The sequence below is a fragment of the Podarcis pityusensis genome, assembly GCF_964106645.2.
Source record: "Podarcis pityusensis genome assembly, chromosome: 4".
In the NCBI taxonomy this organism is placed as follows: domain Eukaryota; kingdom Metazoa; phylum Chordata; class Lepidosauria; order Squamata; family Lacertidae; genus Podarcis; species Podarcis pityusensis.
Window position 1 is genome coordinate 85,176,549 of NC_138027.1, and position 27,949 is coordinate 85,204,497.

A 27,949-nucleotide genomic window follows, 5' to 3' on the forward strand; every position below is an offset into this window, starting at 1 on the left:
TTCTTTTGATTTTCTGTTCCATCAGCCCGGTTGCTTTGGCTACCCGCTCAGCATCTTCTTCATAGTCATCAATGAATTCTGCGAAAGATTCTCCTACTATGGAATGCGAGGTAATTTTTGCCTTTACTTCTGCTGGATGCTTGTGGATATAGCGACAGAGCGCTTCCTCCCCTCCCTCCTTTCCCTAATTACTCTCCTTGTTTTCTTTCCATAGCTGTGCTTGTGCTCTACTTCAAGTATTTTCTCAACTGGAACGACAATCTTGCTACAGCCATTTACCACACATTTGTTGCCCTCTGCTACCTCACACCTATCCTTGGAGCGCTTGTAGCTGATTCCTGGCTGGGAAAGTTCAAGTGAGTGCAATTTAGAATACCAGAATAATTCTGCGGAAGACGCATCTGAATTGCGTGAAGAGAGTCAAGCTGTTTCATTTGAAGGGGCATTACTTAAAAGAACTCTGGGCACAGAGGCCTGTGACATTGCTTTATATAAAATGTGCACATATTAATTTATATGTATAGATGCCTCTAGGCAAATTAATGGGGTTGAGTAGCTGGGGTCCCACCAGCTTTCCAGTGTCAGCAGTTCGAATCTGTGTGACAGGGTGAGCTCCTGTTGTTATGTCCCAGCTTCTGCCAACCTAGCAGTTCGAAAGCATGCCAGGGCAAGTAGATAAATAGGTACCACTGTGGTGGGAAGGTAAACAGCATTTCATGGTGTCCTGTTGTGTGAGAAGCAGTTTAGTCATGCTGATCACATGACCCAGAAAGCTGTCTGTGGACAAACTTTTCAGTCCCTCGGCCTGAAAAGCAACATGAGCGCTTCACCCTATAGTCGCCTTTGACTGGACTTAACTATGTAGGGGTCCTTTACCTTTTTACCTTTTTACATATACACTCATGTCTGAAAGATGGGGAAAGGAGCTTTTGTGGAGCTAATAAAAGCTTTGGCCTAATACTAATATGCAGTAGAGCTTCTGCTTCTCCCTGTTAACTTCCAGGCAGATGCTGTGCGCTAATGACAACAGCAAGGCAGGCAGAAATCCACCAAATCTACCTCTCCTTGGGTTGAAGACAATGAGATTGAATTTCTGTCTGTTTTGCTTCTATAAAGATGTAGGCATTGGCCTGGGCACATCATTCTAAGCTGTCATGCAGATGTGCAAATATGCAGGCTTCCACAGAGGAGATGGAAGCTGCTTTTACTTTTTCCTGGATGTTTTGCTGCTGCACTGAGCAAACCCCATGGCTTGACAGGCTGCATACACAGTAATCAATTTCCAGCACAAAAATGTAGCTTTCCTCAAACTTTAAATCATTCATGTTTGTCCTCAACGTGTTGCTTTTAATGTAGGTTGATTCTAGAACCTGCCATTCACAAGGGTTGGTGTGATTACTCAATACACAGTTTGAAAACCCTCCCCTTGATTAGATTATCCTTGTCTTTTCCTCTCTGCCCCTAGTGAATGAAGCAGGACATGGGGATTGTGATTTTAGTATATGCCAATGGTGCATATATCTGTTTTCAAAAGGACACACTGGGGCAGTGTAGATGCAACCTGCTATGAGCTTGTATTTTCAGAATGAAACCAGTTTCTCAAGAAGCACTTTTCATGGGCAAAAATATACAATGGAATTTAGATCGCATTTGTACTGCATAGAAAAAAACCCCCAAGTGCTCCATCTCCATTGATTTGATAATGAATGTGTATATGTAGCCTTAGTGTGTTGTCTGAAACCAGACTAGCTATGAGTTCTTTTAACGAGGGTTGGTCTTATGGTTGATGGCTTGTGGTTTATCCAGGGCACCTAAACCACAAGCCTAGATTCAGACAACATGCCAAACCATGGCTTAGTTTGGTACAATGGCAGAATGACCAAGAAGCAGTAAGGTGGCTGAAACCTTGAGTCCTGAAGGCTGCATGCCAATGCTAAGCCATAGTTAGGATTAGCTTGACATGTAAACTAGGCCAATGTGTATTTTTTTTTTTAAAGTAAGCTGTAACTTTGTTTTGTTTTGTTTCCTACATGGAAATGAAATTAGTAAGCTTTGAAGTCTTATGAGACTAGTTACTTAGTAGTTAATAGTATTTGTAAAACCTTTTTATAAATTTCACATTTCAGCTTCCAGCTCAGACATGTATCATTCTTGGTTTTGTGCATTTGGGATGTGTCATCCTTTTGTTTTACTTATAAAATGTATTAGCTTTTTTTTTAAAAAAAAGTGCTATCTATCATCTATCTATCTATATCTGTGTTTCTTATACAAATAGAAACTGAAGTGCAGATTGCCAAACAATTGTATCGGAGAGAGGATGTGTACAAGAGCTTGTTAACTATTATAATGAGTATCAGGCAGGTTGGCCACAACAATTAAGAAATGTTCAGGTCTCATGTTGCCAGTCCCTGCTCAGTTTTACCCTGTGTGAGTAGGAGCGTGTCTTGAAGTTCCACTCTACTCTGTTAGACTGGGCGTTCCAGTTTTGTGGGAGAGAGTAGATGCCATGGGTGATACCTGTTGCATGTAAAAATTGGACAGCGCCAATTACGTAAGATGCAATACGTGGTAGGTCATGCTGTCATTACTGTAGCATTGAATAACCTACAAATAATAATCAGCACATTTTTCTATCCCTTTTTCCAACATGATGACTCACCTTGGTCAGGAAAGGGCTGTAGCTCAGTGGTAGAACAGATTGCATGCAGAAGGTCCCAGGTTAAGTTCTCTGCTTCTCCAGGAAAGACTAGGAAAACCTGGAGAGGCGATGTCAGTCGGTGTTGTCAAGTCAACACGAAGCTAGATGGACCATAAGGCACATTCCAATCTTCCTGAAATGTTTTCCTGAGAAAAGAAGTTTCTCTTCCTGAATTTAGTCAATGCTGTGTTTTGCATTTTCTTTTTGAGCTAGCTATATGATAGTACTTTTCCTACCTTCTGCTAAGTATGATTGCTTAGTAAATCCCTAGATGTTTTTCTTTTAACTGAAGAAAATTGCAATGCAGCAAATCCAATCTGAAAGCAGGAAACGGGTTTTGCACAGAGGCCTACTGCCCTGGGTGCATAGAAATTTTGATTCCCAGGGATATACATAGGCATGATTATTACAATTTGTATAGCAAACACAGTTGCTGCACGTACATTGCTGCTTTCCTTAGTGAAACCATAAAGCAGGAGCAGGACCCTAGTGTCCTCCAGATATGGTTGCACTACAACTTCCATCATCCTTGAACATTGGACAGGCTGAGTGGGTCTGATAGGACTTGGAGTCCAAGCACATCTGGAGGGCCATCCCCTGCATTAAACTGTGGAATTACCCTTAGTTGGAGCTAAACCCCATTGAAATCAACTGGACTTACTTTTGAGCAGATGTTGATAGGACTGAGCGGTTAATCATTCACCGTACTTTACATATTTGGTATATTGTCTTTACATACAGAGCAAAATAGGATACTGAGCATGGAAGTAGTGCAGCAAACAAATGTTGAACGGACATGGAGTGCTCACGTTCAACAACAACATGCTCACCTCTTTGTTGTCATGCTTTAGTTGTCTAAGCAAAATGCAGCATATTCAAGAAAGATAAAGGGATTGTGTCATTAAAAAATACATCTTTTGTCTGCTTTCTTCTTAACAGGACCATTATTTCCTTGTCGATCGTGTACACAATTGGGCAAGCAGTCTTGTCGGTAGGCTCCATACATGATTTGCTGGATCAAGACGGGGATGGTCGTGTAGATAACGTTGCGATTCCCATGTAAGTTGCAGCAGTTACTTCTGCTCTCCTTGTAAGTGCAAATTGGAATCGAGTGGTTCAATTTATCCACAAATCCTCTGTTTACTGTGATTTGAACTGTTGCAGCCTTTGTTCCTTTCTTTGCATAACCATATGACTCCTATCACATGGCAAAGTCCAAGGAGCTTTATTTTGCTATCTCAATAAAACTGCAGCTATCCTTTGGAGGAAGTGTTTCAATTATCATATTTTGTTCGTGCCTTGAAAACTGCGTGAGACATGTTGTTTTTGGCGTAGAACTTTTGTAATCTCCGCTATCCTGTCAGATAATCCTGTCACCTTCTTGAAAAATAATTGCATATGCCTGAAAACTTATTGCCAGATACACAACATGGAGATTCAGTTGAAAACTAACTTTAACTTTTGCCCCTTGAGGCACCATAGGTCAGCAGAAGTTCTCTTGCCAGAGTAGAGACATACAAAAGGAGGAAAAACTTGTGCATTCAGCGAATCAGCAACAGCAAACCAGAGAACAATATGGGACAGCGGCATTATTAGGTTGTGACTCAAGGAGCTCAGGCACGGAGTCTTCTGTGCTAGGCACCAGATCTAGAGCCTCTCCACCCTATATATCTGTATACTTATGGAGAAGTTCAGCATGTTCACATTTACTTCTGTTACATGTGATTGCTTTGCATTTGGATTGCCTACCAGCGTACAACCCAGTTTCTTAAAAGAGCATTCTTTGCTGTGAGCATATTTGTATATTTAAAATAGTTGTAGCATACCCAGGGTCCTTATGGTGAAGGGTGGGTAATAAACTGAAACAACAACTATTAATCTATTTATGCTGTTGCAGTGCTTTCTCTATGGTTGGTTTGATCCTTATTGCTTTTGGAACTGGAGGAATCAAGCCTTGTGTAGCAGCTTTTGGTGGAGACCAGTTTGAGGATCATCAGGTAAGAAGTTCCAGAGGCGAGGCACTTAATTGGGCTTCATTTTTATTTGGAGTAAGGTCACTAAAAGCTTATTGGCATTTTGTAACATATTTATGGGACGCGGGTGGCGCTGTGGGTTAAACCACAGAGTCTAGGACTTGCTGATCAGAAGGTCGGCAGTTCGAATCCCCGCAACGGGGTGAGCTCCTGTTGCTCAGTCCCTGTTCCTGCCAACCTAGCAGTTCGAAAGCACGTCAAAGTGCAAGTAGATCAATAGGTACCGCTCTGGCGGGAAGGTAAATGGTGTTTCCGTGTGCTGCTCTGGTTCGCCAGAAGTGGCTTAGTCATGCTGGCCACATGACTCGGAAGCTGTCTGCGGACAAACACCGGCTCCCTCGGCCAATAAAGCAAGATGAGCACTGCAATCCCAGAGTCAGCCACAACTGGACCTAATGGTCAGGGGTCCCTTTACCTTTACCTTTACTAATTTATTTACAAACATACTGGTTGAGCCACATCAGATCTCCAGAGACAGGCAGCTCCACAAAGGCACTTTCCAGAGCTTGCTTTCTCATTGTTTCATCTAAAACTCATATCTGAAAATGTTTCTACTGGTTTTTTCCACTTACACCTACCTTTTCCTCTCCATCTCGCTAAAGTATTGCTGTGCAGGAGGAGAAGGAATGAAGATGAGAAATTTTCTCCAACCATTTCCTAACCTAGTTCCCTATAATTTCCCTAACATAAGACGTGGGTAGTTCTACCAATGGCTATTATGGAGTATCAGTTTGTAGTCACTGCGGCTCCATTAACCCTGTCCTGTCCAAATAATAATAATCCACCCAAGTCACAACACTATTGAAATGTAGAATTTGCTTCTTAAAATCTATCATGGTGGTTTTGCAAAAGTATGTTTTATTTATAGCAGCCCTGCATGTATGCATGGATCTATGCGTGTATACATACACACAAACACACAGAGAGACACAAACACACATGTACAGATGGACATTTGTCTCCTGTGACAGACAGATGCCAGCATATATGAGCATAAACTGTAAAAACTAAAGCCCTCACAATCAAGCACTAGGCCATTATTCTCTGACCGTTAGCTGAATTAGCAATTACTTTGCACTTTGTGCTTTTCAAAAAATAGGCTTCCAAAAAGATATTTTACACTAATGTTCTCCCTTGTATTTCAGGAAAAACAAAGAAATAGGTTCTTCTCTATATTCTACCTGTCCATTAATGCTGGAAGCCTTCTTTCTACTATAATCACACCAATTCTTAGAGGTAAAAATTGCTTTTCTAATTAATGTTTGTGTGTGTGAGAATATTAACCAACCAACATAATGGTCAGGGTTCTAAGGGTGTGTCCAGACTGCTACAGCCATAATTACTTGAATGTAATGTACAGCTTTTTTTTGCCAAATCACGTCACGAAAATTAGGGGGGCGCATTGGATTTGATGGCACCTTTACATTTGCCAGATAATACTTTTTGGGTTTCAAGGTTTTGAAAACTGAGGTGCGCATTAGATTTGATGGCTAGATTAGATTCGCATAAATATGGTATTTTCAGATGGGATTCAATCACATACCACCAAATTCAGGTTGTGCAAGTATAAAGGTCCCTACAAATTTAGACTTTTAGCGATAAGGAAAGTGACAGCACTGGAAAACGTGAGATAACTTGCTTGACACAATGTCATCTAACCTCCCCAAAAAACAAATCAAGGTGAATTCCCAATAAATAGTCCGTGTTGTCTAACCTCCCTAGAAACTTTGCGCAGCAAACAGGTTGTCTGTGAGCAGCCTTAAGAAATGATGGCAAGGAGACTGGGCAAAAGTGTACACAAAAGTTTCAGTGGTGCCATTTAGTGATGACACAGCAGGAGTTAGGCCATTGTGTTATTGGTAGGATTATTCCTTAGAAGCATCCCTGCCTCTGGCCCATTCACTGAGCTGCATGAACAGAATTCAACTGCTGCTTCCTTTCTACAATTCCTTATCTCCACCCCACCACCCAAAAAGACATTTTAGGAGGGTGAAGGGACTGCCTAGCAAGTGTGTGGTGCAGCATGGAGATTTGTGAGGCATAAAATGGAGACACACCTCTTTTGTGGGGCAAAGATCTTGTTCCACTTCTGCAGGGTCCTGTTGGATCCAAGCCAACGGCTCCATGTAGTAAGGAGACCACCATTAGTAACATTTAAAAGGGCCTATGCATGGCAGAGGTACAAATCTTTTGGCTGGGAAAAAAGAGGATAACTTGCCAGTGTTAGTAGTATCAACATTATGGTTTTGTAAACATAAAGTCATTGTACCAAATGTTCATAAAATACAGGGCTTTCCCCCTCAGTGTAACCCTGAATATATATTGAAGACCATGCTTCCATACCTCACTGAGAATCTCTACTCTCTCCCATACAAATCTGAAATGAGACTCCTCCTGAGAAATATCTATAGTGGTTACTCTGAATATGTGTGAGAAAATAGATAGATAGATAGATAGATAGATAGATAGATAGATAGATAGACAGAGGTAGATGGGTAAAATGTAGCCTACACAGGCTTCTGCTCAAGGAAAGAGTCATGATAATATATACTGTTTATTTATTCGATTTAGGGGTGGAATGTGGAATTCACGTCAGACAAAAATGTTACCCTCTCGCATTCGGTGTTCCTGCTATACTAATGGCTGTTGCACTGTGTAAGTCAAATGCTTTTTCATTTTCCACTTACCTGTCGTATTTGCTTTAACTCTCATTTGCTGCATTTTGTTGCAGTCTGGGTTCCAGAGGGAGCAATTGTGCTCTTTCTTCATTGATTTTTAACGTTTTTTTACCTGCAGGCCGGCAAGGGTAGGATGGACAATGACAGGAATATAATTGCACTGCAATTTTGAAAAAGAGGGTTTTTTAAAAAAGAAAAAATGTAGTAGCACTATTAAAATAGAAATATCAGAAATGGGATGCAACCTCTCTGTTGATCATCAGATCAGATTTACTCAGAGTAGACCCACTGAATTTAATGGACATGGTTTATGTCCATTCCAGTGGGTTTATTCTGAGTAGAACTTAGCTGGATAGAACCCATAGGTTTTCTGGTACCCACTTCCTTGTTTCATCCTATCTGGATCAGCTGTGTATAACCTATGGAAATGCAAGTTGCCTACATCCATGCAAGCCTTATTTTAGATCCAGCTCTGAAATTGGCAGGCTCCCACATCTTTTCCACAGCTAAAGTAAAAGCAACTGGACCACTTTCTCGACAGAAAGGATTAGCAACCCCCTCATCTTCCCATCTGCATAGGTCTTTCTCATCAGATTGCAGCCTTAGTCTGTAATATGAGGGCTGTTCCTCCAGTGAGGCAGTGCTCAGTAGACTGTAAACTTTTTGTAACTTTTAGAGAGCAAACCCTAACATTACACTAGGTTCTGGAGCAGCACTCCAGGAATCTGCTGTTCTTAAATTAATGTTTGGGAAGCTGTCAGACTTAGTAGGAGGAATGTGGTATTGACGAAGGAGTGGGTGGGAGAGAGGAGATAAGAACTGGGGTGGCTAAAAATGAAACGTGTGTCGTTGGGAAGGAATATCATGCTATGTTGAACTGAGAGGAGATGGGGAAAGAGTTAGCAAACAAAAACAGCTGTAAAGAAAGTGGAAGGATGACAAGGATAGGACTTTATTTGAAGGGGGGAAAGGGTGTTAGAAGGGTGTGTGGCCAGTCCTACATCCTCAGGGGCACACATTCGCTCTTTGCTTCATCAACCCAGGTAGTGGTGGTTGGTGCCTATTGGTATTGGTTGGGTACAAGGTGGGGAGACCAACAGCAGGTGGTGCTACAGCCAACAAGAAGCAGAGGCAACTAATTACAGTTTTGTCTACATCCTCCTCTCTGCTTAATTCTGCAAGGGCCATGCAGAGCTGGAAGAAGTGCCACCCCTTAGACTAGTTGTAAGAAGGCAGGTTGAGGTTAGTGGTCCCATTCGCTCTAATGAACCAACCTCCACTGAATCCAGATACTAGTCACAAGGCCTGATGCTTCGTGCTGCCAGTGGAGACCTAAACCTCTGTATTTTGCAATGGTATCTCTTGCTGATGCTTACGGGCAGTTACAGTGTCATCCTGTGTGAAGCTTTTGGTGGAGAAATGAGTTAGATGTCAATGAGGAGGAACTCCTTTGCCACAGCTCCTACCTGAGCTAAGTTGTGAAAGTATTAAACTCTGAACGCTGTGATTTTTGTACTAGATCTTAAAGTGACTTCGTCAGCCGTTATGAAAATTTGATTTACCAGACTGCCTTTTGGCACTTGAGAATTTGTCCCTGTCAAAGTGTTACAGTCGAAACGTTGTTACATATCTTTCCCTCTATTGTAATCTGCACAGGAATATAAGTTATTGTTTTATTTCCTCAATACATTATTTTCACCTGGGAAACTCATATGATATGAATTCTACATATTAGTTTTAATGACAGATTCCAACCCTAAGATAAAGGGCTCCTCCCCCTCCCTGTAACCATCAACATTAGGTTACAATTATTAAAAGGAAGATGAGTTCAAATTGTTTGCATTTAACTATTTTTGATTGTGTATGGGTTTTGTAATACTCTCATGTTCAGTCTGTGTGCATGTATTTTTGTGTGCAGTGCCAGCCCTCACTTTCTTCCTCTCTCTGTTTCTTGCTGTGGTTTCTCTTGATAACCTACACTGTATTTGATGTTTATGGCCTGTGGACCAAATAAACTTAATGTAATGTACATTCTGTGTCCAGGGCAGCTGTTTATCAGCTCTATCTGGTACGCAGGCTGAGACCCTACCTGCCCGCAGACTGCCTTGCCAGAGTGGTGCATGCTCTAGTTATCTCCCGCTTGTACTACTGCAATGCGCTCTATGTGGGGCTACCTTTGAAGGTGACCCGGAAACCACAACTAATCCAGAATGCGGCAGCTATACTGGTGACTGGGAGTGGCCACCGAGACCATATAACACCGGTCTTGAAAGACCTACACTGGCTCCCAGTATGTTTCCGAGCACAATTCAAAGTGTTGGTGCTGACCTTTAAATCCCTAAACGGCCTCGGTCCAGCATACCTGAAGGAGCATCTCCACCTCTATCGTTCTGCTCGGACACTGAGATCTAGCACCAAGGGCCTTCTGGTGGTTCCCTCACTACGAGAAGCCAAGTTACAGGGAACCAGGCAGAGGGCCTTCTCGGTACTGGCACCCACCCTGTGGAACACCCTCCCACCAGATGTCAAAGAGAAAAATAACTACCAAACTTTTAGAAGACATCTGAAGGCAGCCCTGTTTAGGGAAGCTTTTAATGTTTAATAGGTTATTGTATTTTAGTGTTTTGCTGGAAGCTGCCCAGAGTGGCTGGGGAAACCCAGCCAGATGGGCGGGGTATAAATAAAAAAATATTATTATTATGCACCCTGGATCTCCTTGCATGGCATGGTCTTGCCCTGTCGCAGATTGCTACAACCTCAGCAAATCTTGGTGTTCTTTATTTTTCTCTGCAGTTGTGTTCATAGTTGGAAGCACAATGTACAAAAAAGTTCAACCTCAAGGCAACGTAATGGTCCGAGTTGCTAAATGTATTACGGTAAGCAATATACAATTCATGGCTAGCATTTTCAAGGACAACTGTTAAGTGTCACAAAATTAAGTCTCTAATAATTTATTTTTTATTTCACCCCCCCCCCCCCGAGTTTGATCCTAGAGAGACAATAGTTTGTTACACTAACTTCAGTTTAAAACTGAAGTTAATGCCCTTGTTGAGTGGTCATGCCACTCAAATGCTGTGTATACACTATACTTTTAAAGCACCTTTGAAGCACATTTCTCCCCTCGAAGGATTCTAGGCACTGTAGTTTGTTTGCTGAGAACTGTAACTGTGAGGGGTGAAATACAGGGCCCAGAATTATGTGAGGAAAATAATTTCCTTTAAAGATATGTTGTGCACACAGTCAAACATTAGGATTACATTATAAGTCCCTACAATAATTCTAGATGATAGATAGATAGATAGATAGATAGATGATAGATTAACAGAGATTAATGCCTTTAACATAAGAGCCTAGTTTTAGTTTGAATTACTTTTCTAGGTTCTTCCTAAATGCCACTCTGGAATTGTCAGGAACATCTAGATAAAGATTTCTCAAACTTGGGAAACTCACCAGCCGTTTTTGGACTGCAATTCCCATCATCCCTGACCACTGGTCCTGCTAACTAGGGATGATGGGAGTAGTAGTCAAAAAACAGCTAGAGACCCAAGATTCGGAAACCCTGATCTAGATTGTCTGGAACATTGTGGAAAAGCGATATTTAAAAAGCAAACAGCTGCCAATAGCACCTACGTCTAGACATATATATAGTACAGAAAACAGAGGTTTTGAGGTCTCTGCTGATATAACTCTGTGAAGAACAAAATAATACATTTGCATTTAAAATGCAACAACTTTATTAATAAAGCTACCAAAATAGCTCAGACAGTTTACAGTAAACCCTTTGAAAGGAGGGGGAGGTGGGCAGTGATGGCAGTTGCCATATCCTGTTGGCAGAGTTTCTGTCTTTGCTTCATTTTGCATTTCGGTCTGCTGGGAAGCAGTTTCCTTTCCACAAGAATTTGTGAAAATAATTTTGGGGGGAAACAACAACATTGTTTAACCAATTGTAAATGGTCTCTTTGCAGTTTTCTATTGGAAACAGATTTAGACATCGCAGCAAGCAATACCCCAAGAGGGAGCACTGGTTGGACTGGGCTAGCGAGAAGTATGATGTAAGTTGTGCTAGTTGTCTGTTCAGAGAGCTTAAAAACCTGGCCCCTTATATGACATATTTGCCTTATACTTAACAATGCAAAGTTTAAGGAGATTCCATGACTTCTGGCATCTTGAACCCTTTGTAAAATCTCTCTGCCTCTTGCTTCCAAGTCCAGTAGATCACACAGGGATTTACAGCTGATTGGAAAGGCAACAGCCATCAAATAAGATCTGAACCCACAGAGTTCAGAGCTTTAAATAAGTGCTTGAACTAGTGTCAAATTAAAAGAAAGAGGGCTCTGTGCGTAAGCATCACTTAAGACCTTAAACAGTGTATGGCAGCTTTCTATGTCCAGTAAGTCACTAAGCTGATCTAAGGGAAGCAGAAGATCAAAATCAATAAATGCAATTGAGACAGTTGTGCCTAATCTGCAATGGAGATCTGGTGTTTAATTTACCGATCCAGTCTTTGGCAGATAAAGATGCTGCATTGTTTCTGAAATAGAACCAGTAGTCTCCTCCTTGTGCAGCCTAGATTATGTGTGGTCCAAATTGGCCGCAGTTGGAAATGTGCTTCCTATATTCTGTATGTCGGTTGTGTTATCTCTGTATTGTTCTGGCACATTTGGGCTCTGCCTAGGCTGAGACTCTACCCTCTGACATAATTTTAAGCCTGGGATTATCTCTCTCTGTATTCCAATAAGTTTGATCATGGCCTGTACATCAAGAGTTACAGGACGGTAGCTTTGTGATAAGGGGATGGGCCGTTCTCCAGATGGACTATTAATAGATCCAGCTTCCACAACTTCCTTTCCTAGCCTTTGAGTTGGTCGCTGGTATTTCTGAAGGGTGCTGTTACCTTCTCTAATCTCATTGTAAACCTCATTCTTAAAATGTTCGTATTTAATTATTATTATGATTTGTTTCACTCCTTTGTTATAGAAACGACTTATTGCCCAGACAAAGATGGTCTTAAGAGTGCTGTTCCTGTATATTCCTCTTCCCATGTTTTGGGCACTTTTTGATCAGCAGGTAACTTTGAAAAGAAAGTTGTTAACAATTTATTAAGGTGTTTAAAAAGCTCCTGTCCCCACCCCATCTAAGTCATGATGTATCGTTGGATATGCACTGTTTATTTTTTTCAATATTTTTGTTATAATACTTTTCATTATTATTGGTAGGTGTTTTAGCCGGCAGAACAATCTTGCTTGTAAAAAAATTAATTAATTATGTGTCCACTGATGTAACATACGTGATTATGTGTGAGAGAAGGCACAGCAGATTTTTCACCTATGATTGTCCACTTAGAAGTTATTTGCTGAGTGTTATTTTTATTTTTGGGGGGACACGGGTGGCGCTGTGGGTAAAAGCCTCAGCACCTAGGGCTTGCCGATTGAAAGGTCGGCAGTTCGAATCCCTGCGGCGGGGTGCGCTCCCGTTGCTCGGTCCCAGCGCCTGCCAACCTAGCAGTTCGAAAACACCCCCAGGTGCAAGTAGATAAATAGGGACCGCTTACTGGTGGGAAGGTAAACGGCGTTTCCGTGTGCTGCGCTGGCTCGCCAGATGCGGCTTTGTCACACTGGCCACGTGACCCGGAAGTGTCTCCGGACAGCGCTGGCCCCCGGCCTCTTGAGTGAGATGGGTGCACAACCCTAGAGTCTGTCAAGACTGGCCCGTACGGGCAGGGGTACCTTTACCTTTACGTTTATTTTTATTTTCGGTATGCCTATAGGCTGGCAAAAGCTTCTAAAAATTAGTTGTTCTTGCCTTTTGGCATTGTTGATAAAATTACTTATTCGGTTTCTTACCCATAGTTCTTTACAACATAGACACAAGGTGTCCTAGTACAGCAAATACTTTTGATAGTCTGCAGACACTTACTGTACCCTGAGGATATTTAGTGACAATTGCTTTTTAAAAGAAATTTCTAATGTTTTCTTTCAAAGGGATCACGATGGACATTGCAGGCCACAACAATGGATGGAGATTTTGTAAGTTGTTTCTTAAACTTTCACACCTGCTTGAGCTCTGGGCAGATCTTAGATTGTATGTTTGGGTAATAATAATAATAATAATAATAATAGACAAAATTTGGTCTGATCCAGCTGTACATGCATGGATACTCTTGGCTAGATTGGGCAAGGATATTTAAAGTTTCAACTTACAAGTACCTTAAAACTAAGATATACATCTCTCTCTTTTTCTCCAGGGCCCTGTTCAGATTCAGCCAGACCAGATGCAGGTGCTGTAAGCTTTTATATTTATGTTTTCAGCTATTTCAAGTGACCTTTATATAAGCTGTTTGAAAGTTATTAACTTTCTTGTGTTTTTTCCCCTTTCCTCTCAACAGACTGTAAACCCAATCCTCATTGTTATAATGGTCCCAGTTGTAGATGCTGTTGTTTATCCTCTAATTAAGAAATGTCACATTAATTTCACGTAAGTGAATGTGGTGAAATTCAGCAAGTTGGGCGGCAGTGGAGAAAACATACAGACTAGGTGGGGTTGGTATTTAAAAACATTTTTAATATGACAATTGCTCTCCAAAGTTTAGGCAGAACCACACAACGAAAAAATTCCTGAAAATTATCTTCAGATGAATTTTGGTCTTACCTTCAGGCAAATGGAAAAAAATGTGGCTTTATTGCTGAGCATCAATAACTAAAACTAGAGCACTTATTCTATGGGCTATTGCTTCATATGCCAAGGGAAGATTTTGGGATGTCTGAAAGTGGCCGGAATGAGCTTTGAGCCTGCCATCTTCCTTAAGTGCTATAAATAATGTAGTGAAAAAGCTATAAACAATGTGGCTTTCTGGAGAATTTAGGCTAGTAATTAGTGTTATAGAGACCCTAAAAGCCATGGGGATATTTAATAAGTTCCATCTTTGCAAGTAATTTTTCTATGGACTACTGGAGAATATTTCTAAGATGCTCACAGGGATAGTTTAAAATGTGCAAAGGGGCAATTTTAATCATTTTCAAAGACTTGTAAGCAGCAGTGGGTTTAAATTTCAAATTGTGGCAGGGAACCTGTGGCTGTTGAGATGTTATTGGGCAGCAGTTCCCATCAGCATCATCCAGCACGGCCAGTGAGCAGGGATGATGGGAGTTCTAGTCCAACAAATATCTGGAGAGTTTCAGAGAGTTCCCTGTCATTGTTCCAAGCCAAGTATGCTTCTGAAAATCTGCTTTCTCCATCTTCCTTCACCAGCCCTCTGAGGAAGATGACAGTTGGCATGTTGTTGGCGGCTTTGGCATTTGTTGTTGCTGCTGTGGTGCAGGTACAGATAGACGTAAGTAAAAAAAAATCTAGCAAGGCCTAACCGTTTAGCTTTTTGTCTTCATTTTTACCACTAAGGCAAAGAACAGAGGTTTGATTTTGAAGTATTAAAAATTGTTTATACAAATCAGACAAACAGAAATACCAAATCTTGCAAATAAAGCATACAATGAAAATTTGAAAATATTTAACATGCTCCCCCCCCCCCACATCCTTCTTAGCAAATTCATATATGAGGGAATGCTGAAAAGATAGGGTGAAATATTTTTATGGGGAAAACAAGAGACCACTTTGGAGAACATGGAGTTGAATAGGGTCAAAATTCATCTGAGAAGGGAAGGCCACAATTCAGTAGCAGAGGACATACTTTGCATTCAGATGGTCTCCAGTTACAGCACCAGTAAGGTAAAGGGTAAAGGGACCCCTGACCATTAGGTCCAGTCGTGGCTGACTCTGGGGTTGCAGCGCTCATCTCGCTTTATTGGCCAAGGGAGCCAGCGTACAGCTTCCGGGTCACGTGGCCAGCATGACTAAGCCGCTTCTGGCGAACCAGAGCAGCGCACGGAAACGCCGTTTACCTTCCCGCTGGAGCGGTACCTCTTTATCTACTTGCACTTTGGCGTGCTTTCGAACAGCTAGGTTGTCAGGAGCAGGGACTGAGCAACGGGAGCTCACCCCGTCACGGGGATTCAAACCACCGACCTTCTGATTGGCAAGTCCTAGGCTCTGTGGTTTAACCCACAGCGCCACCCGCGTCCGTTACAGCACCAGTATATCTAGTTAAATGGATATAATGTACTAGGCATACTGACAGATGACCTGTCTTAAGGCAGCTTCAGGTTTTAATACGATGATATAAAATACAACAGAGAAAAGGGGTGGAAGGATCTGTCAATTTTGGTTCTTTCGGATTCTCTTTCTTTTCCAGTCAGGAGAACAAAAAAAGGGGGCTCAGTGGAAAACAGGAAATGGTTGAGGGCTCCCCTTTCAGCTCAGGAATAGTTATTAAGAGAGAGGCAGAGCCTAGTTTGCTAGAGACAAAGCAGTAAGCTGGAAAGAGACAGAGCAATGCTTGATTCCTGTTTGAATCCAGGGCTACGGCTGTCAGGGAAACAGGCCCTCTTGGGGTGTTGATGCTGTGAACCTCTGCATTGTAGACTCAGGTTGTACATATGTGTAAATAAAGTATATATCACAAGGACACCACAATCTCTGCTTCATTTCCAAAGTAAACACAAACCCTAGCCTAGAATCCCTAGAATTTTGCACTGCTTGGAGATTAGGGTGGCATGCAACCTCCCTTCTTACTTTTATAAGGGATTAAATACTGGCCATGGATGCGGGTGGCGCTGTGAGTTAAACCACAGAGCCTAGGACTTGCCGATCAGAATGTCGGTGGTTCGAATTCCTGCGACGGGGTGAGCTCCCATTGCTCGGTCCCTGCTCCTGCCAACCTAGCAGTTCGAAAGCACATCAAAGTGCAAGTAGATAAATAGGTACTGCTCCGGCGGGAAGGTAAACGCCGTTTCCGTGCGCTGCTCTGGTTCGCCGGTGTTATGTACTGAAGTTATCACCCTGGGCCAGCAGGGGGATACTGTAGATAGTTATGCAAATGAAGGATCGAAAGTGACGTTCAGTGATTGGATAGTTTGTATGCAAATGAAGGATCGAAAGTGACGTTCAGTGATTGGATAGTTTGTATGCAAATGAAGGATCGAAAGTGACGTTCAGTGATTGGATAGTTTTAGAAAGTTGTTACAGTAACAAGGTAGTGGAGTTCTATATAAGCAGGCTGACTGAGCCCTTCAGTTCAGTTCTGTTCCAGCTTACAAATAAAGAGCTGCTTTGGAAGAATCGCTGTGTCGTCTGATATGTTCACCCACAACGTAACAGCCAGAAGAGGTTTAGTCATGCTGGCCACATGACCTGGAAGCTGTACGCCGGCTCCCTTGGCCAGTAAAGCGAGATGAGTGCCGCAACCCCAGAGTCAGCCACGACTGGACCTAATGGTTAGGGGTCCCTTTACCTTTACCTAAATATTGGCCATATGGGTAGAGTCACACTTGCAGGGCAGAATTTGAGAAATGTAGGGTGAGTTAGCGTTTCCTTTCTCCCACCCATTATACTTCCATGCAAGTTTCCTCCTCAGTTATGCAACTTACCCCGAAATGGACTAATTTGCCTTTGGAGCCCAGCTGAGAGAGGGGGGAGGGGAAACACCTATTTTAAAGGCCTGGGGATTTGCCGGAGAAAATCAGTAGCAGTGGGAAGGTTTAAGCAAATGACTTTGCTTCCATATTAGTATTTTATGAAAAACAAAAGATTTGGAAACTTTAGGTGTTTCTTTTAATGTATGGTTTTGCCCTGGGAAAGAAAGAGGTGCTTTTTAAAAAAGGTGACCCTTTTCTTTTTACACATTTTTCTTCCTCTACAGAAAACTATTCCAGTTTTTCCTGCTGCAGGCCAGTCCCAAATCAAAATAATAAATATGGGGAACACCAGTGCAACAGTTAACTTTACTGGTACCAATCAGACTGCTGAAGTGGGTCCTGCAAATTCAGTAAGTTTTGAGAATCAATTTTGCATTTAATTTTAACTTTTGTATTATTTGAATCTGTGGCATGTGCTTTTTTTTGGTAATAACTATTCCATTTATTCATGTTTTGGTGTTTTCACTGGTGGATGGTTTGCGATTTAAATAGTCCAAAAGTGGAGATGGTACACTGAAATTCCATTTAGATCCCACTTTAATGTCCAATAGGGTTCTCGGGACAGCTTCAGTCAGTGCTTTCTTTAAGAAAAAAAAGGTGCTTACCATGAAGTTGTTACTGTAAGTGCCACAACATCTGGAAAAAAGGTGCTGGTACTATGTACCCTTGAGTACCCGCAGAAAAAAGCACTGGCTTCAGTAGCAAGGCAAAACAATTATTTTCCATATTTTCTGTTGCAACAGAAATATTTCCCTTCATTCTTATTTTTTCTAATCTAAGGGTGGTTTTACCAATCTAAGTTTTACTTAGAATAAGCCCTTTAAAATGAATGAACCATTAATTTCAATGGGTCAACTTTGGGTAAAACTTATTCTGTAGAGTTGTTGCTTATAGCTTATCCTTCTTAAAATGTGATAGTTTGTACAAGATATCCTAAATGGAGTGCAATTTCTTATATCCTGGAACTGGTGCTTCTGTTATATCCCCAAACATTGTTTTTGGTTTCTTGTTTTATGAACAGCATCCCCCTTAGCTCCAGGTCTATCTCAGTTGGATTCAGCGGTGGAGCAAGTCGATTGGGTGCCTGGGGCGGCGTGTGTGCCCTGAGCCCAGGGCAGGACGCTCCGCGGGGCCTCCAAGGAGTCTGCCTGCCTCCTCCTACTCAGCCGCTCAGCTGAGGGGGAGGCGGCCGGTGGACCATTTGGAGCAGCGCGGAGTCTGGGTGCACTCAAGCCACCTTGTCTCTCCCAGGAGAGATGCATGGCTTGGGTGCACTGCAGGACCTGCGGTGAGTGCCACCCGGCATTTTGTCACCCCCTCAGTGGTGACACTCGGGGTGGACTGCCACACCGCCCCCTTCCTCCACCACTGGTTGGATTACCATGAAGGTTGTTATACTCCAGTTTTTCATGTTATGAGAAGAAGGAAAAGGTTACAGTGGTACCTTGGGTTACATACGCTTCAGGTTACATACGCTTCAGGTTACAGACTCTGCTAACCCAGAAATAGTGCTTCAGGTTAAGAACTTTGCTTCAGGATGAGAACAGAAATCGTGCTCCAGCAGCGCGGCAGCAGCAGGAGGCCCCATTAACTAAAGTGGTGCTTCAGGTTAAGAACAGTTTCAGGTTAAGTACGGACCTCCGGAACAAAGTAAGTACTTAACCCGAGGTACCACTGTACATCAGTGTTGATTTACTACCTCTTTTGAGAGGGAGGGAGCAAACAAACAAACAAACAAACAAACAAACAAACAAACAAACACCCTATGAACTTCACATGCACTGTGTGTAGCTGTAATTGTTGTGATCTGTAATATAAGAGGCAAGCTGAGCTTTATCAAAGTTCTTTGGTGAAAGGAATGTTAACTGTTTCATTGTATTTTATCTTTGTTTATAGACAGACTACTTCACTTTTGACACAACCGAGTTAAAAAATATTGATATAAACTTTGGGAAGGAATTTTTTAATCAAACGTTTGTTTACGTGGGAAAAGAACGTCACACCCTTCAAATATCAAATAGAGCTGGGGTCCAAGCTGAGCTGGTAAGTCAGTTTAAAAGCTAGTTAAGAAACCAGCCTTCTACTTTCTGTTGCATATGAAAATAATACTCAGGAAGTCCAATGCCAGGTAGATACTTCTGGCAACTTTCTGGAAAAAAACTGTCTTCGTTGGAAGCCTGAGGGAAACTGAAGCACATAAAAGGGCTGATACAGCTGTACTAATAAAACATTTTAAGTGTGTTTACAACAAATTATAGTGCATTATACAAATTAAGTGCATTATACAAATGTGACACTAGATGGTGATGGTGAGCTATGGCAAATTCAATATATTTTTCAAAACTTTTTTTTTTTTTTTAAAAAAACAGCATTTCCACAACGTTTTTTATTTGTGTCTAGATTCCACCGACATTAATCTTGGTTAAGGATAACCAGAGTTCTGTATTCACCAGTGTTGATAGCTGACTTCAAATCCTTGTTAGGAGGGCAGTCTGTTGTCCTCAACGGTGATTAACACTGATGCTAATTAACACTTGGCTTGTAATTCTATACAGAGGTGCAGCCAGGGTTTGCAAGGCCCTCCCCCGGGACCACCCTGAGAGTTGCAGTTGTTGGGGGGCAGGGACAAACAGGCCCAACATCTGCACTTGGTCAGGAGGCAGCCAGCTAGGCATGTACCTGGTTACAGGTGCTCACGCTATTGTTTTGAATTTAGAATATATTACCCTTTTCTAAAACATAGTGGTGCTTATTCCCAGGTAAATGTGTTCAGCATAATCACGATGCTACGATGATTGAAATGTTTTCGAAATGTAAAACCACACATGATCAAAGTTTTTTTTTTTTAAATGGGCTTGGCAAGCCTTCTCCTGCTCTAACATATCAGGAACGAAGAAGCATTTCTAAAACATGGAATAGCAGCGGTGGAGCCAGGGAGAAGGGAAATGTTAATGATGTGGTTCACAACTAAAATATCACACATGGCTGCCCGAAGGAGACCTTGTGAGACCATTAAATCCAAGGTCTAAAACTGCCTATGATGTTATGGTCCATGGAGGCATATCCCAGGATCCATATTTCTCCATCTTCACCCATATTTCAAAAGGGGACACAGTCCAGCCCTGTTTTCAGTTGCATAAGCATTTTAATATGGGAGTATTGATTCAAGTTGAACAAGAACTGTTTATGAATGCTGAATTATCGTTTGTACAAAGCATTGGTTAAAAATGAATGGCATTATAAAATAGCCATTAGACTCCTCTAACCCAAAATCTCCGTTCTCTCAGCTTGTGGATGGCCTCACAGAAAAACCAGAGCAAGGAAACAATGAGATCAGGTAATATATTCATTTTTATGTTTTTAAATTTTATTTTAGAAATTGACTTCTGTTCAAAGGGAAACGAGTCCTGTGTCATTTTCCCCACCTTAATCACTAGTGATTTTCAAAACATAGGGCATTCTGCTGCAAGTTCCTCTGCTCTGCTCCACACAGCCAGTCCACCTGTTGCTGCCTACTTGTGGGTACAGAACAACTACGTGTAGTGATGTGTTGACTATCCCTAGGCCTAGTGTAGTGGGGCTGAACTTTTTGGCAGTATGCATGCATGGACTATAATGTTTCATTCCTGTCTGAATGATGCTTCAACAGCAATGGGATTTCATAAGATATAACAACTTCCTTTAACAAAAATTGGAGCAACTGAGAAACTGAGCTTTTCGGCTACATTATTTTTTTTTAATCTTTCTTAACAAAGTTGTTCAGCAACATCTGGAGGGCCAAAGGTTCACCATTCTTGAGTTATCCATTACAGTGGTACCTTGGGTTACATACGCTTCAGGTTACATACGCTTCAGGTTACAGACTCCGCTAACCCAGAAATAGTGCTTCAGGTTACAGACTCCGCTAACCCAGAAATAGTGCTTCAGGTTAAGAACTTTGCTTCAGGATGAGAACAGAAATCGTGCTCCGGTGGCACAGCAGCAGCAGGAGGCCCCATTAGCTAAAGTGGTGCTTCAGGTTAAGAACAGTTTCAGGTTAAGAACGGACCTCCAGAACGAATTAAGTACTTAACCCGAGGTACCACTGTATATAAATGAAAGAAGAAATATGTCCTTTCACTTAAGTTACACAGACCTTCAAGTCTTGGGTGTCACAAATTCATATTACCTTGCATAGAGTCTCTGGACTTCATAGTTTGTATTAATAGTTTGATACAAACGTCTGGGAATGCTTGCTGGTGCTCATAGAAGTTGGCCAAGGATGATGGGAGTTGTACTTTAGCATCAACTGATGGGCCAAAAGTTCCCCACGTCTACAATAACTGATAAATTGTGTTGTTTAAAAACACTTAATTTAAATCATGTCTTAAAGGTTCATAAACAATATGGATTCAACTATTAATATCACTATGGATGGAGTTACCTTTGGATATGTGGATTATTTTTCTGCCACAAACTACACGGCTTTCCAAAGAGGAGAGTAAGTATTACTGTTTGTTTGCCAGATTTTTTAAACCTGCCCTTCACCAAAAGATCATGGGGTGGGTTACAACCATATAATATATGCCATAATTTTCCATGTATAGGATGCCCCTGTGTATAAGACAACCCCTATTTTTTTGAACCCCTAATTAAGAAATCAGTATTTTTAAACTTTTGGGGGGGGGATCTCAAAGTTGTTGAGCTACTTTGGGGTGATTGCCCTCAAAGTTATTGATCGCCCTACTGAAAACCGTGTTTAAAACCCCCCATTTTTACTCAAAAAAATTAAGAAAAAACCATCGTCTTATACACAGAAAAATATGGTACAAGTAAAAACTTTAGTTATAAAACAAATAATTGTCTTATTGCAATTATTTGTCTCAGTGCCAACATTTGTTTGATGAAGTGGGTTCTAGTCCATGAAAGCTTATGCTACAACAAATCTGAGTATCTTTAAGGAACTGAGAATACTCATGGGATGTGTGCTTCAATAGACTAGGGTATATTAGGCAGAAAATCTGTGACTGGATCTCTGAATGTATTTTTCACTGCAATAGAGCTATGAGGCCTGGAACTTGATTGATAAACTGGTGATGGTGGAGATATTTTTATATCTTGCGCTGTACTGTTTGCCTGTTCTAAATGGCCCCTTCAAACTGCTGTTAGTCTTGTGAGGGAGAAAATGTGCACACTTTTTGTATTAATATGACGGCAGCCACCACAAAAAATACTGCTGCTGTCAGGGGCTGCCATTTTCCCCGCCATGCCCTGGAACAAATGCAAAGTCCAAGGTAATTATGAGTAAATAAAATGCTGGCTGCCAGAAGACAGGTGGGGGTGGTGGGAGTCAGCTCAAAAAGAGAGAAGATCCAAATGTGAGAAAACAGATGCATGCTTGACCAATAAGCGTGGGTGAGTTTTGGAAGATTGCATTGGGGTTGGCAGGAGAGAAAGCTGTGTAAAGCAAATGCTCTTTTTCTAGACCAGCTGGATGGGACCCTCTGGCTTGTAGGTGGATTTTGGCCCACGAGGCCTCTCCATTTCACCTGCCAAGGCCATATTCCCCAAACCACATCCACCTGCTCCATACCTGAAGTCATATGTAATGTCAAGTATGGGACAGTTACAGATGTGACTAGATCGACTGCTTTCAGAAAGCGGGATTAAACTTGGTCAGTGACTCCCCTTTACCCTTGCAGGCCAGCTTTGACAGGGCCTGCCAGTCATCATCATGGTGTCGGATTATTGGCAGGTGAAATGGAGAGGCCTACCCACCTGTCAAAGATACAGATTTAGCCTGCCAAGCCGAAAAGGTTGCCCCCTCTTGTTCTAGAGCCTCCTAGTTCCTGGTGAGAAGTCATTAAGGAAACATGCATTAATTGGGGTAGCTTTTACTTTTTAAATGCTATGGCAGACATAGGCAAACTCAGCCCTCCAGTTGTTTTGGGACTACAACTCCCATCACCCCTAGCTAACAGGACCAGTGGTCAGGGATGATGAGTTGTAGTCCCAAAACAGCTGGAGGGCCAAGTTTGCCTATGCCTGTGCTATGGAATAATATAATTCATTCTGATCACTAGTAACGATGGTGCACTGGGAGAGTGGTCAGAAAAACTTCCTTAGACAATATCCTGCCACAGCAAGCTTTAGAACTGGGAGCAAGCAGTTAACCAGAAATGCACGTGGTTAATGATCGTAAGCTGAACAAATAATGCTCAGGCTGTTGCTCTTAATACTAGCAATTCTTCTTCTTCTACTATAGCTTCATATAAGTGAATTAAATTGGGTAGGTTGTGTTGATCAGACTTCATTTCCCCCCTCCCATCTTTCCTCCCAGAAAAGAAATCACTGTTACCATTCTCAGCGATCTTCGTAACTGCAGTGGCAAGTCTTTGACATTTGGGTATGGCAGCGCTTACACTATCGTAGTAGATGGGGTAAGTTGTTTTGCTTATCTTTAAGGAATATTGAAACACCACTGGCAGTTGAATGAAAATTTCTGGGTACCTGTTAACAATGGTGCATGAATTATTCCACATGAATTATAATGGTGTTTTTATCCTCGTTATGGCTTGCTATCTGACCATAAATATCAAGATTAGGGAGTCTGTGACCCTGCAGCTGACATTATCCTTGACCATTCTCAATGCTGGCTAAGACTGATGATAGTTGGAGCCCAACAGTATCCAGAGGCTCACCAGTACCGATATATAACATATATCACACCATAACCATACCAAAGTTACCAAAGCAAAATATATATGACTAGAAGTATACTGCTGTTGTAAACACATGTAAAAGATTAGCACTGAAGAGTTGGTATAGCTAATGATGGAAGTCACAGTAAATGTAAATAGGATCTGTTTAAACTTAAAATACACAAGCCACTTTATAATTCAAAGGCTTTTGGTTTCAAATTAAAATATACCCGGATGATCTGCTATCTATTGAAGATTTAGTTCCTATCTGTCTGACTATAGACTATCTGACTTTTAGAAGACCTCTGAACGCAGCCATGTATAGGGAAGTTTTTAATGTTTGAAATCTTAACTGTGTTTTGATTTGTTGGAAGCTGCCCAGAGTGGCTGGGGCAACTCAGTCAATTGGGATTATTATTATTATTATCATCTGGTAGTCATAATATACAACTCCCATACTTAATCCATAGTCATGTACTCTTCTCTGCACATTGATCTCTTTATATGAACATGCTTTCCCATTCACTTTAGTGGAGACTGTATCTCCCTTCAAGCATTCCCTTGTTTCTTCCATTGAAATGAATGGGGAGTCTTTGGTGACATGGAAGCTCTGTCAGTGTGCACAGTGGAGATTTTGTAGCCATCAGAATCTCTGGACGAGTGCACCTGAGATCACTGTGTTTCTCATTGTTGATTTGCTTATAATAATCTTTTTTAATGTGAACAACTTAAAAAAGGGGTAGTCTTTTGCAGTTATTCATATTTTACGTCTTCAGTGTCAGTTTACGCTGTGATTAAAGTTATTTTTAATTTGTGCTGCCTATTTAAAATGCAGGGCTTTGTGTGGATTAATATAATTTGGTTTTCCTTTCAGTGCAACAGCAGTGACGTACTCCTCAACTATGTTGAAGACATTCAACCCAACACAATCAGTATGGCCTGGCAAATTCCTCAGTATTTCATTATCACCTGTGCCGAAGTGGTCTTCTCAGTCACTGGACTATCGTTTTCATATGACCAGGTAGATGACTTTGCTTGAGAGATGTCTCAGTTGCAATGGTAGCCTTGAGATGTTATAAAGTAGAAACACATGCAGACTGCTCCCAAGGAGAGACCGGCAGTAGGGTTTGCAAGTGAGCTTGTAGAATCTATGTATGTCAGATGGATCCTAAGCCATCTGACACACACACAGCATAGTTCTGTGAACTCAGATTTGTATTTTTCAATGGTGTTCTCATTATGAATATTTTTCTAGTCCGCACAGTACTTCCCATGTAGAATCTGATACAGTTCAGCCTTTCTCAACCTGTGGGTCCCCAGATGTTGTTGAACTACAACTCCCATCACTCCTAGCTAGCAAGACCAGAGCTCAGGGATGATGGGAGTTGTAGTCCAACATCATCTGGGGACCCACAGGTTGAGAACCACTGATAGAGCATGTGATTCAGCAAAGCCAAGCTATGGGGTTTTTTGGTGACTAGGTGTGATCAAAAAAAGAACAAAGAATTCTACTCTGTTCCAGAAGTAATTTCTTAGCTTGCAAACGTTTACGAGCTACATCCAACCACCAGGAGGGCAAACTAGATGGTGCATATAGCAATCACATCAGGATTGTTAAAAACAATTAATAGAAAGCTCAGCAGAGTGGGCGGGTGGATGCTTCTTGACATTTTTTTCTCCATGGGAACTGCGATCCCATTGCAACCCCAATAATTACCCCCCGCCACGTGTGGATGGCATTCGCCCTAGTAAGAGCAAAAAACAAGTGTAGGGGTGATTTTAGTTGGAACCACAGTGGGGAAGGAAAGTGTTGCATCCTCTGCCTCCTGAGTTTGGTATTTAATCCATCCCCATAGCCTTGACATAATTGCTAAATATGCAACTGGCCCTTGAAAAGCCAATTTTGAATCATAAATATTCAATACTGTACCTCAAAACAATGTGCAATTAAATAACTTGTTTCGGTAGGCTCCTGCAAACATGAAGTCTGTTTTGCAAGCTGGATGGCTGTTGACAGTGGCTGTGGGGAATATCATTGTTCTTATTATAGCTGGAGCTTCAAAAATTGAAGAACAGGTAAAGTAAACTTTGTCTTAACATCAGGGCTACAAGTTTTTATATATAGATATACTGGTGAACACCGTTGTATGGGGAGAAAAGTCACTAAAACACAGCTCTGTTACTATGGCAGAGTTGTAGTTTCAGTAGAATACTGAGCATGCAAAGATGTCAATACGATGCACAGCAAGAAATACAGATGGCTTTGAATCCTTGATCTCTAATGTTAGTTTTACGTGTTGGAATCTTTGGTATAGGTTCCATGAAGGTAGCAGGGGTCCAGTACATTAACAACACAATCCTATGCATTCAGAAACAGGTCTTGCTGTGTTCAAGAAGGCTTGCATGTTCATATGGGCTGTATATCTTGTATCCTGTATGGGTGGGGAGTGGGGATAAGTCACTGGAGAACCTTCACACGCAACATCTGGAACTTTAATTTTGGTACAAAAGCATATGGTTAGGTCGGAGAACTTCAGGAAATCTGGTGATTCTGGGTGGTAGCAATTGTTTTTTTTTTAAAAAATAATTTTTATTAACAAACCAATCAAATCACATTAGTTCCAAATTACAGAGCCAAATTTTAAATTTTTGTTGGGGGTACCCATGCTTCGAGCTCAGAAAGGGATCCAATCATCTCTATTGCTGCTGCTTTGATATTCGCAGTTCTGTCCAATTAATATTCACAGTTCTGTCCATTCCTCTCTTTGTTGTTTTCCTCATCTCTTCTTGTTATCGTATATTTTTCCTTTCTTTGTAACCTCTGATAGTTGGATGGTAGCAATTGTGACATGACTTGCATCTAAAGATGGAAGACTTCAATTAACGAATCAGAATTTTAAGTTTTTGCAGAGCACAATTTTGTAGCCCATGTACTAGCAGTAGTAATAATAGCATAGCCAAAGAAAGGTTCTGTTAAACCTATAGAAATGGAAATCTCTAGATACCAGAATTTCCGTGTTAAGTGCCAGACACAATCCTACAAAAATTACCCCTGTTCCTTATCCACTGCCTTTGTGGAATGCAAGGAAATTTGTTCCCCATCAGGCTGCAACCCCGCTTATCTGAGAGTAAACCACATTCAATTCAACAGGACTTATTTCTGAGTAGACACAGTTAGGATTGCAATCTCAATTTTCCTGAACCATGTGCTACTTCCTAAAAGAGGTAAGCTAGGCAGTTTGGATTCCCAAGGGCACTTCATGTGACTGTGCTAATATTTGAAACAAGCCTTAAAATAATGTAATGACTTCTGCTAAAAATCCTCTTGTTCTTTGAATTAATGCATAAATGCTTATTCGTTAGCAATAGCATGTTGTATATATAAATATAAATATATATAAATCTAAAACCTCCCCCCCTTTTTTTTTTACAGTGGGTAGAATACGTTCTGTTTGCAGCTTTACTTGTTGCAGTTACCCTTGTTTTTGCCATCATGGCCTATTTTTACACTTATGTGGATCCAGTTGAGGTTGAAGCTCAAATGGTAGAGGAGGAAAAGAAGAGGGAAAAGGAACCGCCATCTTATGAAAATGGAAATGCACCCGTTTTACAGACTCAGATGTGAGCATATACTAAAGGCTGAATGAGAATATAAACTGTCATTGGGACATTGGCATCTCTAGTCCAAGACACACAAGTGCTGCCTTATCACTGGGCAGGGATGGTTCGTGAACACCATCAAAATACAACCTCCTTCCTGAGGGCGAAGATTAAGAAATCTGTTCTCCTGTGAAGAAAATGAGGACCCCCCAGTTCTTTCTCAGCAGATTTTGCACTTAAAAAGGGATCTGAACCTAATTACACCTGGCCACAATGAAAAGACATTCAAAGTATTATTTTTTTTATACAGAACTGCTTTAATTTTATGTTGTAGCAGAAGGCAAGTGCTCCTGTCTCACAAAACATACAGGCTTTAGAGGCTCTTTGATATGCTGTCATACAGATAATGATTGCTATTATACATATGTGGGGGGGTTTTCCTCCTGAAAACACGTATCTGAGCCAGTTGAATGTTCATGACCCTGGTATTGCACTACACACCTCTTCCTTTGTTTTCTGCCAGAGGACTGCCAAATCTAGCTTCAGGTGCCTACTGTGGTAGAGATGAACAAAGAAGAATTGCATTATAAAGAAGCAAAGGCAAACGAAATAAAACTGCGACTCCAAAAATGAATGGTTTGGTTTACTTTCTCAGAGGAAGAAGAGAGCTGGGCTTTCTGTTTCATTCCTGTTGAGGATCAGGATAGCACAGGAATTGGTAGCCTTTTGTAAA

General features: G+C 41.4%; 1 protein-coding gene across 1 annotated transcript; it reads left to right on the forward strand.

Moving 5' to 3' along the window:
* Window positions 1-27,850, forward strand: SLC15A1 (solute carrier family 15 member 1). Its single transcript, XM_081003060.1, has 21 exons — window positions 1-110; window positions 215-356; window positions 3,638-3,757; window positions 4,596-4,695; window positions 5,877-5,967; window positions 7,303-7,386; window positions 10,203-10,285; window positions 11,375-11,461; window positions 12,387-12,476; window positions 13,391-13,435; window positions 13,654-13,686; window positions 13,795-13,883; window positions 14,658-14,739; window positions 17,161-17,286; window positions 18,833-18,979; window positions 20,224-20,273; window positions 21,309-21,416; window positions 23,256-23,355; window positions 24,491-24,637; window positions 25,585-25,692; window positions 27,050-27,850. Exons 1-21 carry the CDS (start codon window positions 104-106, stop codon window positions 27,239-27,241), a joined length of 2,031 nt encoding a protein of 676 aa, XP_080859186.1. The 5' UTR covers window positions 1-103; the 3' UTR covers window positions 27,242-27,850.
* The last annotated feature ends 99 nt before the right edge of the window (window positions 27,851-27,949 follow it).